Source organism: Schistocerca cancellata, chromosome 1, assembly GCF_023864275.1.
Source record: "Schistocerca cancellata isolate TAMUIC-IGC-003103 chromosome 1, iqSchCanc2.1, whole genome shotgun sequence".
NCBI classification, from domain to species: domain Eukaryota; kingdom Metazoa; phylum Arthropoda; class Insecta; order Orthoptera; family Acrididae; genus Schistocerca; species Schistocerca cancellata.
In genome coordinates this window covers 359,000,567-359,013,733 of record NC_064626.1, presented here as the reverse complement: position 1 = coordinate 359,013,733, position 13,167 = coordinate 359,000,567, and the positions used below count along the sequence as shown (strand labels likewise).

The window sequence follows — 13,167 nt, the reverse complement described above, 5'->3', positions numbered from 1 at the left end:
AAAGAAGATGTGAGAAGACTCTACCCCAGGGCCCCAGCACCTCCACAGCTATATGGACTGCCCAAGGTTCACAAGGATGGGGTGCCTCTTCGCCCTGTAGTGAACAACATTAATGCACCTACATACTGAGTAGCGAAGCATCTAGCCTCGTTTCTAAAACCTATAGTGGGCCACTGCAGTCATCACGTGAAGAATTCAGTCGAATTCATAACCACGCTGAAGCAGATGCGGCTGCAGAAAGATGATCTACTTGTGAGCTTTGCCGTAACATCCCTCTTTACATGTGTACCACTTCAGGACGCCTTGGTACTGTTGGCAGATCATTTGGAGCCCAAGATAGTAAAATTATTTGAACATGTGCTCACCACAACCTATTTCAAATATGATAGAGAATTTTATGAACAGGTTGATGGGGTAGCCATGGGTTCACCGCTTGCTCCAGGGATTGCCAACGTCTATATGGGGCACTTTAAGGAGTTGGCACTAGAAACGGCACGGCTTAAACCTAAACACTTCTTCCGTTACGTTGATGACACATTCATTGTGTGGTAACGTGGAAGAGAAGTGCTGAATGAATTCCACGAAAGCCTGAACAGCATTCACAAAAACATACAGTTCACAATGGAGTTAGAACAAGATGGATGTCTTCTGTTTCTGGATATCCTTATAAAGAGAGAAGCAGGCGGCACACTAGGACATGCAGTATACAGAAAGAAGACCCACACGGACCTACATTCCACGCTTAGAGCTCCCATCACCCAGCGCAGTGGCACACTGTTCTAACGATGCTGGTTCACAGAGCAGGGGCCATCCATGACAAAGACAGCCTTCCAGCTGAGCTGCAGCACCTTAAGGATGTGATTCGTCAGAATGGTTACAGTGAAGCGCACATTAGACGTGCTTTGAGGAAGAAAAAGAATGACACAGCCATCCACAAAGGAGAGGAAGAGGAAAAGAAACTTGTCTTTATCTCCTACACTGGTCCCCCGTCAGCCGAAATTGTGAGAATAATGAGGAAAAACAACATCATAGCAATTTTTCAACCACCTCCAAAAACAAAAGAGTTACTGGGCTCGGTGAAGGACAAATAGCAGCTACAAGTTCGTGGTATATATAGTATACCATGCGAGTGTGGGCTATTGGTCAAACACAATGCTGCATCTCGCAACACTGCCAGGAACACATTAGACGCATACGGTTGGGGCACATGGACAAATCGGCCATGGCAGAAGACAGCCTCGATGAGGGACACACCTTGCAATTTGAAGAAACGAAAATGCTTTGCGGAGCCAGTGGCTTCTGGGAGAGTGTCATCAAGGAATCAGTCGAAATAAGATTACATCACAATCTTGTCAACAAGGACGAGGACTACTATTTAAGTTCCCCGTGGAAGCCTACAATAGCAGCTATATGCTGGGACCGTGCTTAGCTGCTAATGCTCCCCAATTCTAAGCTAGACTGACGTGGCAGGCGGCCAGCGTCACCCGGCCTCATGCGGCTTTCCCCCCCACCACCAGCCCAGCGCCAGTAGAAGGGGTGGGGAGGGACAGCCGTGGTGCATCAACGCTTCGCCAGAAGATGATGAGTATGACACTCATCGAAACGTCACGGATTTTCGACGCATCTACCCGGATGGAAGCCCAAGAAGATTTCATCAAAGCAGGTCATGGCAAATGTCTTGACCTCTCAACTCAGATACAATAACAGTAACAAAAAACAAAACAAAACTTCACAAATGCACTAATAACTCACCAATCGCAACTTTAATCTTTCAACGGCAAGAACAGTAATCACAAAACGAGAATCTTCATTGGCGAAAACACTATAGATTCACTCAGTTATTAGCTTTTGCTATGACATCATCTAAGAACAGTGCACGGAATGCAGCATATTTATGATACCTCCAAACCATAAACCAAGCTTCAATTAAAATATATTGCACTTGAGCTTTGTTTTTAATATGTATACAAATTTTGTACACTAAGAAGAAAATTGTGTTTTGGTAAAATAGGCCTAAAATATGTTTCATTATCTAACAATGATTTACAGTAGTGTTTTGTTCAGCTGATAACAATACACAAAAATAACATTTGATTAAATTCACTTGTCAAGTATTTGTTCAGTATTTCAGCTTGGAGGCTTAGTGTCTCCCAATCTTAGTGAATTATACACAGTTTGAACTACGCATTTTAAAGAGTACTCTTACGGAACCTGTACACAAATCAAAAGATTCATTTTACTCAGTTTTTCAAAGTTGAGGTGCCAGGCATGATGTGGGAAATACAAAAATTTCAGAAACGTAAAATCGAGGTTTTCAGTGCATTTTGAACAGACGAAATTTGACAGGATCCTGGAAAAAAATGTGTAAATGGCAGGAAAATGTAAAACACAGGAATATAAAAGTGGGACAGCACTGCATTTATCATATCAACTTTTGTCATTTTCTTTTAGCTGCTTCTTAACAAGTTTCTTAAAATTTACATGCAATGCCGTGTTACATCTGATAAACATAAAAGTGTCACAACTTAAGGAGCTTCTTTGTGATTATTATTTAAATTACATTTCTTGGATAAAATATCTGAGTGAAAGCCTCAAATCCCAATACGGCTTGGACCCTTGCTTCTAAGCATAGCATGTATGCTTTTTGCAGAATTCGCTGACTTGCCAAACACGTATTTGCATCTGTCTAGTTATAATGTAGTTAGAACATGCAATGTTCTTTCTCTTGATTCTTAATACTGTCCTTCACATATGACTAAAAAATTTATTTCCAGTTTGTCTAGTTTAGGATACACTATGTGTAATGTTAAGTATGTTGAGCTCTCAACTGGACTACTTGAAAAACCTTACAATATTGTGCAAGCAACTTTCCAAATAGGATACAGCTTCAAACTACCTGTTTCACCATCTGATAACATGTATTACAAAAAGTTTCCAGTCTTTGAAATTTCTGTTCTTATACCTACATTTACACTTCCTGGTGTTCAAGAAGACTGACTTCACCATTATCAAACACTTCACTTAAATCACACATAACTGTTACTTTGACAGCCAAATGGATTGGATGACTGCCAACAGTGAATGACCTTTAAAGTCTTATAACAAACACTGTACAGCACCATATGGCACATTGTGCTTATATAGTGTATCTGATATTATGAGTCTCAGAATCAAACAATTAATTGTCTCCTGGCTGCCTTAGCTTAGTGAAATATATTGATCCCTTATTCCATGCCAGAGTTAATTGGACCATCATGTGAAAACTGTAATACATTCTATTTCTTTCATGTGAAACAAAATATTGTTAGCTGACTTCTGATGATGAAGTAACACTGGTGATGAAGTAACAGGTAGAGAAATGGAATGGTGACACTTTGACATTTCTCTAGCCTTATCTTCCTGATTTCTATTTGTGTGTGAGTACAGCACTCATAGTGCCACATGAATAGATTTCTGTCTGTTCATTAAGTGTGGACTAAAATAAATATGTTGTTGTGGCCTTCAGTCTGAAGACTGGTTTTGAAGCAGCTCTCCGTGCTACTGTATCTTATGCAATCCTCTTTGTCTCTGAATAACTACTGTATCCTACATCTTTCTGAATCTACTTACTGTATTCATCTCTTGGTCTTACGCTATGATTTTTTCACCTGCACTTACCTCCAATACCAAGTTGGTGATCCCTTGATGTCTCAGAATGTGCCCCATCAGCCAATCCCTTGTTGTTTGTTGTGCCACAAATTCCTTGTCTCCCCAGTTCTGTTCAGTACCTCCTCATTAGTTACGTGATCGGCCCATCTAATCTTAAGCATTATTCCATAGCACCACATTTTGAAAGCTTCTACTCTTTTTATCTAAACTGTTTTTCGTCCATGTTTCACTTCCAAACATGGCTACATTCTAGACAAATACTTTCATAAAAGACTTTCTGACACTTATGTCTATATTTAGTATTAACAAACTTCTCTTCAGAAATGCTTTTCTTTGTCATTGCCAGTCTACATTCTGTATCCTACTTTGGCCATCGTCAGTTAATTTGCTGCCCAAATAGTAAAACTCATCGACTACTTTAAGTGTCTCATTTCTTAATCTAATGTCCTTAGCATCAACTGATTTAATTTGACTATGTTCTATTCTCCTTGTTTTGCTTTTGTTGACATTCATCTGACATCCTCCTTTAAGACACTGTCCATTCTGTTAGACTGCTCTTCTAAGTCCTTTGCGGCCTCTGACAGAATTACAATGTCATCGGCAACCCTAAAACTTTTTATTTCTTCTCCTTAATTCCTAATCCAAATTTTTCTTTGGTTTCCTTTACTGCTTGTTCAATGTATATATTGACTAATATTGGTGATAGGCTACAACCCTGTCTACTCCCTTTTCAACCACTGCCTCTTTTTGACACCCCTTGACCCTTATAACTGTCCTGTGGTTTCTCTGCAAGTTGTAAATAGCATCTCACTCCTTATATTTTACCCCTGCCACCTTCAGAATTTCAAAGAGAGTATTCCAGCCAGCGTTGTGAAAAGCTTTCTCTAAAAAGTCCACAAATGCTATAAATGTAAATTTGCTTTACCTTAACCTACCTTCTAAGATAAGTCATAGGGTCAGTATTGTTTTGTATGTTCCTACATTTCTCCGGTATCCAAACTGCTCTTCTTCGAGGTCTGCTTCTACCAGTTTTTCCATTCTTCTGTAAAGACTTCATGTTAGTAGTTTGCATTGATGATTTTTTAAACTGATTGGTTGGTGATTTTTCACACCTGTCAGCAAATGCTTTCTTTGAATTTGAAATTACTACATTCTTCTTCAAGGCTGAGGATATTTCACCTGTCTTGTATATCTCACACACCAGATGGAACAGTTTTGTCATGGCTAGCTCTCCCAGGTTCTGATGGAATATCATCTACTCCTGAGGCCTTGTTTCGACTTAAATATTTCAGAGCTTTGTCAGATTCTTCTCACAGTATCATATTTCCCATCTTGCCTTGATCAATGTCCACTTCCCTTTCTGTAATATTGCTTTCAAGTTCATCTCCCTTGAATAGACCCTCTATATACTCCTTCCACCTTCCAGCTTTCCCTTCTTTGTTTAGGACTGTTTTACCATCTGAGTTGTTGACATTTATACAGCCGCTTCTTTTTTTCCCAAAGGCCTCTTTAATTTTCCTCTAGGCGGTATCTATCTTTTCCCTAGTAGCAATATATGCTTCTAAATCCTTACATTTGTCCTTTAGCCATTCCTGCATAGCAGTTTTGTGCTTCTTGTCAGTCTAATTTTTTTTAAGCGTTTGTATTCTCTTTCGTTTGCTGCATTTTTTGTATTTTCTCCTTTCATCTGTTAAAGACAGTATATCTTGTGTTATCCAAGGCTTTCTACTATGCCTTGTCTTTTTACCTATTTGATCCTCTGCTGCCTTCACTACTTCTTCTCTTAAAGCTACCCATTTGTCTTCTGTATTCCTTTCCCCTGTTCTAGTCAGTCGTCGTGTAGTGCTACCCATAAAGAACTCAACCACCTCTGGTTCTTTCAACTCATCCAGTCCCATCTCCCTAGTTTCTTACCTTTTTCCAATTTCTTCAGTTTTAATCTGCAGTTCATAACCAATAAATTGTCGTCAGATTCTGCATCTGCCCCTGGAAATTTCTTACAATTTAAAATCTGGTTCCTAAATCTCTGTCTAACAGTACATAATCAATCTGAAATCTTTCAGTGTCTCCAGTTCTATTCCACATGTATTAACTTCTTTTATGATAATTAAACCAGCTGTTAGCATTGATTGCTGTGGTAGGTGTGGGCTTCATGTCTTATCTTGGCTACGATAATGCGTTCACTGTGCTGTTTGTAGTAGCTTACCTGCATTCTTATTTTGTTACTCATTATTAAACCCACTGCTGCATTACTCCTATTTGATTTTGTATTTACAACCCTGTATTCACTTGACCAGAAGTTGTTTTCCTCCTGCCACCGAACTTCACTATTTCCCACTTAATGTAACTTCAACCTGTCCAATTCCCATTTTAAATTTTCTTACCTGCACATCCAAGTAAGGGATCTAATATTCCAAGCTCCAATATGTAGAATGCCAGTTCTGTTTCTCCTGATGACGACATCCTCCTGAGTAGTCCCCACCCAGAGGTCCGAATGGGGAATTATTTTACCTCCAGAATATTTTACCCAAGGGGGATGCCATCATGATTTAGCTATACAGTAGAGTGCATGTTCTCAGGAAAACTTACAGCCCTGTTTCCCCTTGATTTCAGCCATTTGCAGTACCAGCACAGCAAGGCTGTTTTGGTTGATGTTACAAGACCAGAACAGTCAATCATCCAGATTGTTGCCCTGCAACAACTGAAAATGCCACTGCCCCCCCCCCCTCCCCCCCCCCCCCCCCCAATCAGGAGTTCCATGGTTCATGAATATATCATCAAGATATCTCTCTGTCTAATTTGGATGTATTTGAAATTCAACATATGGGCACATAAATCTGTTCTTTGATTACAGGGATAACATATCCCTTGTTTATAACACCATCGTTAGTTTTAATAGTTTTTCCCCATTTTTAATAATAATTTCATTCCATTTAGTGTTTGTAACTTAATGTGAGATTAATACAGGATTTCATCCCTTAAAGGAAAAAATTGTGTAGTCTGCAGGTAACACACAAAAGTCACATTTTGTGCTTCACATAGTTTCTTAAATTATGTTGTATTTATATGTGGAAGAGTAAATTTGAATTACATGAATATCTCATACATTTCGTAACCATACAAGAAAGTGGCTTTCAAGGTTTCTCACCAATCCCTTGTGGACAGGCAGTGTTACCCCATCAATTCAAGAGAGCTGAGATGATCACCATATAAAAGCAAGGAAAAACAAATGACTCCCCACAAAATTATAAATCAGTTGCACTGCTCAGCAAGATTCACAAACATTTGGAATGATTATTGTAAAACAGGATTAGCCCTGAGTTTCTTACACATATCCCAACTAAACGGGCAGGATTTCAACCTTGTCAGTGCTGCCTGGATCTAGTTCTCTCATTAACAACATTCGGACAAGCAGGCTGGCAAACACATCTGCTGTATTTATTGACATTACAGCAATATACAATATGGTTTTGAGATGGTATGATATTAAAGCTTACGAAAACCGAGCGAGATGGCGCAGTGGTTAGCACACTGGACTCGCGTTCGGAAGGACGGCTGTTCAACCCACAGCTTGCCATCCTGATTTAGGTTTTCCATGATATCCCAAAATTACTACAGGCAAATGTCAGGATGATTTCTTTGAAAGGGCACAGATGATATCATTCCCCATCTTTCCCTAATCTGAGCTGTGCGCCGTCTGTAATGCCTTGTTGTTGATGGGATGTTAAACAGTAATCTCCTCCTCCTCAGGTTCATGAAAGATATCCGCTGCAAAAGTACCATCAACTTGACCAGTGCCATGCTTTCTAATAGATGCTTCCAAGTGATTATGGGTAGTAGATTGAGCCATAAAATGAAGCTGAACAATAGTGTCCTATAGGGATCTGTTCTGGCCCCCCTGTTATCCAGCCTATACATAGCTGATACACCCAAAACCATCTCTCGGAAGTTTGAGTATGCTGACAGTTGGGTCCTGGGAGAAAGTTTTAAAGATATAGAGACTACTGAGGACATTTTGACGAAGGACCTGAAAGTTAGTGGAGTGTGGTTTTGCCGTTGAAGATTGCAACCCCGTGGCACAAAGACTTAAGGCCCAAACTTAGAACTCGCAACAATGTCTTGCAGAAACTTGGTGCCATTTGATGGAAATCTTCAGGTGCCATGTTACAGACTTAAGCTGCAGCTTTAATCTATGCAGTAATGGCCTGTTGTGCTCCAGTTGGGGTCAATAGTACTCGCACTAGTCGTACTGATGTGCACCTAAATCAGACTGTGTGCCCTATTACAGGCACAATAAAGGCAACCCCTTAGGAAGCAATATAGCTGTTCCTCATTGGTGATGAGATAAATCACTCATTAGAGGGCTCGAAAAGCTCGAGAATAACCATCTTGTATGAATCCATCAAGGCATCCCTGAGTGAGAGAATCAGACTGCAGACATAAACCCTTCAAGAGTGCAACAGTTTTGGATGAAAATGGACTCAGCCTAGTTGGCCACTGGAAAGAGGACTTAGACCATCCCCTTGTTCCTCCCCTGCTTTTCATAGTATTCCTCGCCTCACCCTTGCCCACAGCCTCTGCCTCACCACCAATCTGGGGATGCGGGCTATCACTGAAACAACCAGTTTTTGGTTATATCAGCTTTTTAAATTCCAGTTTAACCTTACGCTAAAACCATTTAAAATAACCAGTTTCTGAAATAATCGATTTTTGGTGTTTTATTCGTATTAATTCCTGTAGTAAACGTAGAAATCGAATAAAGATTGAAAATTTTTAAACCCTCAGTTTCAAGATACATAAAAGTTAAAATATTAAATTGAGTAAGTAAATAGAAGGTAACTTAGCCATATAAAAGAAAACTTATTCCGTCCACCATTCGCTGCCTTTCACAAAAAGTGATGATTTTTGAATAACCAGTTGAATACTGCAAAAAATCACCAATAATCTCCTGGTGATTCTCATTTTTTGAAACTCTGGTCAAATATCATGTTGTAATTGATGATCATACCATTGTTTGGGCATTATGAATAGTCACTGCTAAAGGCTGAAAACTGAGATGGAAATACTCCGTTTTTCATATTAATTTGTTCATTTTCAGGGTCTACAAGCAGACACAGACAGTAGAACTGTTACTTTCCTATTTTTGTCATAAACTGTGAATTAATTGTAAGTTTAAATTTTCTCTTTATATCATTTCACAAGTTTATTGTGGCTCTTCCCATTTTTAATCTTTTAAAGCAAATGGAGCATAAAATATTACCAGTCTAGGGATGGTGCCATTCTGTAGTACATTCCATGTCGGATGACAACAATAAGAAACTACTATGTAGACCAGGTGGGGGCAAGTCTTCCACACACACACGCATACCATCTAGTAGGCCACACCACATGGTAACAATACTGTATTGTCTCAGAAATGCTGTACCAAATCTTATGACACGTGTTTGTTGCTCGTTTATTTAGAAACCAAAAATTTTAGCACAACTACTGTGGTTAATTGATATTGCATTTTTTACTTAGTGTTCAAATACCAGTTACTCAGAACTAATATATTGGTAACAGTTTTAACTGGTTGGCTTTTCACATCCCTACACCACACAGTCCAGATTCAACAAGTCTTGTAAAATCTGATCTTTTGTTGTTATTGTTGTCGTAATTTTCAGTCCAATGACTGGTTTGATGCAGCAGCTCTGCATGCTGCTCTATCCTGTGTAAGCCTCTTTGTTTCCGAGTAACTACTTCAACTTACATCCTTCTGAATATGCTTACTGTATTCATCTCGTGGCCTTCCTCTACGATTTTTACCCTCCACACTTCTGTCCAATACTAAATTGTTGATCCCGTGATACCTCAGATTGTGTCCCACCAACCAATCCCTTCTTCTAGTCAAGTTGTGCCACAAATTTCTCTTCTGCCCAATTCTTTTCAGTACATCCTCATTAATTATGTGATCTAACCAGCAAATCTTCAGCATTCTTCTGTAGCACCACATTTCAAAAGCTTCTGTTCTTTTCTTGTCTAAACTATTTATTGTCCATGTTTCATTTCTGTATATGGCTACACTCCATATAAATACTTTCAAAAAAAAAAGGCTTTCTAACACTTAAATCTATACTCAATGTTAACAAATTTCTCTTCTTTACTAACGCTTTTCTTGCCATCGCCAGTCTACATTTTATATTATCTCTACTCTGGCCATCATCAGCTATTTTGCTGCCCAAATAGCAGCCGGTCGAGGTGGCCGAGCGGTTCTAGGCGCTACAGTCTGGAACCGCGTGACCGCTACGGTCGCAGGTTCGAATCCTGCCTCGGGCATGGATGTGTGTGATGTCCTTATGTTAGTTAGGTTTAAGTAGTTCTAAGTTCTAGGGAACTGATGACCTTAGAGGTTAAGTCCCATAGTGCTCAGAGCCATTTGAACCAACCCAAATAGCAGAACTCATTTAATTCAACCACATTCCATTATCCTCATTTTGCCTTTGTTGATGTTCATCTTATATCCTCCTTTCAAGACACTGACTATTCTGTTCAAGTGCTCTTCCAAGTCCTTTGCCGTCTCTGACAGAATTAAAATGTCATCGGCAAACCTCAAAGTTTTTATTTCTTGTCAGTAGACTTTAATTCCTATTCCAATTTTTTCTTTTGTTTGCTTCACTGCTTGTTCAGTATACAGATTGAATAACATTGGGGACAGGCTACAACCCTGTCACACTCCCTTCTCAACCACTGCTTTCCTTTTGTGCCTCTCAACTGCTGTTAACTGCCATCTGGTTTCTGTACGAATTGTAAATAGCCCTTTGCTCCCTGTAAAGAATATTCCAGTCAGCATTGTCAAAAGCTTTCTCTAAGTCTACAAGTGCTAGAAATGTTGGTTTGCCTTTTCTTAACCTACCTTCTATGACAAGTCGTAGGATTTTTTGTATTGCTTCATGTGTTCCCTCATTTTCCCAGAAGCCAAACTGATCTTCCCCAAAGTCAGTTTCTACCAGTCTTTCCATTTGTCTGTAAAGAATTCGTGTCAGTAATTTTCAACCTGTCAACACCTACTTTCTTTAGAATTGGTATTATTATATTCTTATTGAAGTCTGAGGGTATTCACCTGTCTCATACACCTTGCTCACCAGATGGAAGAGTTTGCTCGTGGCTGGCTCTCCAAGGCTATCAGTACTTGTCTACTCCGTGAGCCTTGTTTGGACTTAGAACTTTCAGTGCTCTGTTAAATTCTTCATATAGTACCATATCTCCCATCTCATATTCTCCTACATCCTCTTCCATTTCCATAATATTGCTCTCAAGTATATCTCCTTTGTATAGACCCTCTATATACTCCTCCCACCTTTCTGCTTTCTCTGCTTAGGACTGGTTGTCCATCTGAGCTCTTGACATTCATACAGGTAGTTTTCTTTTCTCCAAAGGTATCTTAATTTTCCTGTAGGCAGCATCTATCTTACCTGCAGTGACATCACCCCTAGTGACATATGCTTCTACACCCTTACATTTGTCTTCTAGCCATTGCTGCTTAGCCATTTGGACTTTCTGTTGATCTAATTTTTTGAAACATTTTTATTCCCTTTTGCCTGCTTCATTTACTGCATTTTTCTATTGTCTCCTTTCCTCAATTAAATTCAATATTTCTTATGTTACCCAAGTATTTCTAGTACACATCATCTTTGTACCTATTTGATCTACACTAAATAAAATACAGATTGTGGTAGATATGCTGACTTCCCAAATGGGTGGGGAAAATAGCTTGTTGCACTGTTATTGTGGAGCGGCTAGGTGAACTGTAAACCATATTGTTGAAAATAGCCTGTTGCCAGCCATAACAGGTGACCACTCCAAAATCTTGCACGCTACTGAAAAGACAATAGAGTACATCAGCAACATAAGGATTAGCAGTAGTTGGTATTTTATGTATTTTTATATCTATTCTTTTTTTTCTTTTCCTATTACCTCTATGTTTTATATGCATAGTTAATGTTTGTTTTGTATACTATTTGTGTGTTATTAATTCATGTGCTGTACTATGCCATATGCTAAATAAATAATAAATCTGCAGATCACGGAGTAGAAGTCCTGCCTCCAGTAGCCGAAAATCTTCAAGGCGTTCACGATCTCCCCACAGTGGAACAAGCAAAAAAAGCCGTCCTGCGTCTCCTCCTTCACCGTCAAGCAGCCGCACAAAGCACCGAGTACCATCACCCCCTTCCCCACCCCGAAGCAGCAAACGGAGAGCTTCATCTCCATCAACGCCACCTCGTAAACGACGTGGCTCTGGTTCACCAGTTTCTTCACATCGTGCCACATCGCCTTCTTCACCTCCTCGGAAACACAAGCACAAACATAAATATTAAAATTAAATTGCTCTTCTTGAAGGACGTCAGTCATTGCTGGGCAATTGCTCAGTTTTCTTAGTAAGAAAATACTAAGGAATGAAACTGTACATATATGTGACAACTAATGAATTTTGTGTAATAGCAGTTTGTGATATGGGTCACTTATTGCTGCATTCCACTATTGGAGGAAATGGTCCCAGTCTGTCATTTATGAACTTTTAGTGTCAGAAGACTGTGTGTGTCTTTTGCCAATAGAAAAAAAGTTGTATAAAATATTTGCAGGAGAATCGTGCAGGTTTTTTTTGTGGACTGCATGGAAGTGTAAATATGAATGAGAGATGAGATGTATTTATTAGCAAGTTATTACATGTATCTGTCACTGTAATTACATAAAAGACATTGCCACATTATGTATTTTGTGGTTGAAATTGATTTTTATTGTTTCTTTGTTATTACACAATATTACAGGAGATTTGAAAAAATCTTTCTCTTCATTGTTTCTTATTTCTATAGTTTGGAGTTACTGATCATCGTGGCAATTCTCTCTCTCTCTCTCTCTCTCTCTCTCTCTCTCTCTCTCTCTGATGAGGTTTAAGTTATTTAAGCAGTTCTGGATGTTTTATTGATGTCAGTCTTGTTTCTCTTATACAAGATTCAAGAGGATTTTACATTAATTTCTGTTAATCTTATATAAGGCATTCAGCTTCATCCAGGATGTGTACTTCTGCGATTGAAGAATTATTCCTCCATGTGACCTGTGCCCGATGAAAAAGTTGTACAGTGTGGTAAGGGTCGCACACAACAAGCTGTTGGTCAATATAGATATTTTGACAAGTACTTTTTGCCAATTAATTCGGGCAAATACTGCAGTCACAGTAAATAATGAAAAGTTCCATTGGTCCGAGTGAAATTGCCATATTACTGATATTCGGTTTTAACAAACTTTGCTTTAAGAACTAGTCCACATTTAAGGAATAAATACTAAACAGTTTGCATACTGAAATCCAGCTACAGTAAAACTGCTAACATATTCAAGAGTTTGCAACTATCCCTTTCACTTTCAAATGAGTTGCATTAAATTAATGATACGGAAAACGTTTGTAATTCACAACAACTCATATTGCCAGTACATCAGTAATTTCAAACAAATGCCAACTTATGCATGTAGTTGATCTGACATCAC

General features: G+C 39.0%; 1 protein-coding gene across 1 annotated transcript in view; it reads left to right on the top strand.

The window, feature by feature from the left end:
- The window catches only part of LOC126174308 (U2 snRNP-associated SURP motif-containing protein), a 162,534-nt gene extending 149,963 nt beyond the window's left edge, over positions 1-12,571 (top strand). Inside the window, exon 22 of the mRNA XM_049921025.1 lies at positions 11,708-12,571. Within this exon, the coding sequence (XP_049776982.1) occupies positions 11,708-12,002 (295 nt within the window). The 3' untranslated portion in view covers positions 12,003-12,571. The remainder of the gene's footprint in view (positions 1-11,707) is intronic.
- Positions 12,572-13,167: the final 596 nt, after the last annotated feature.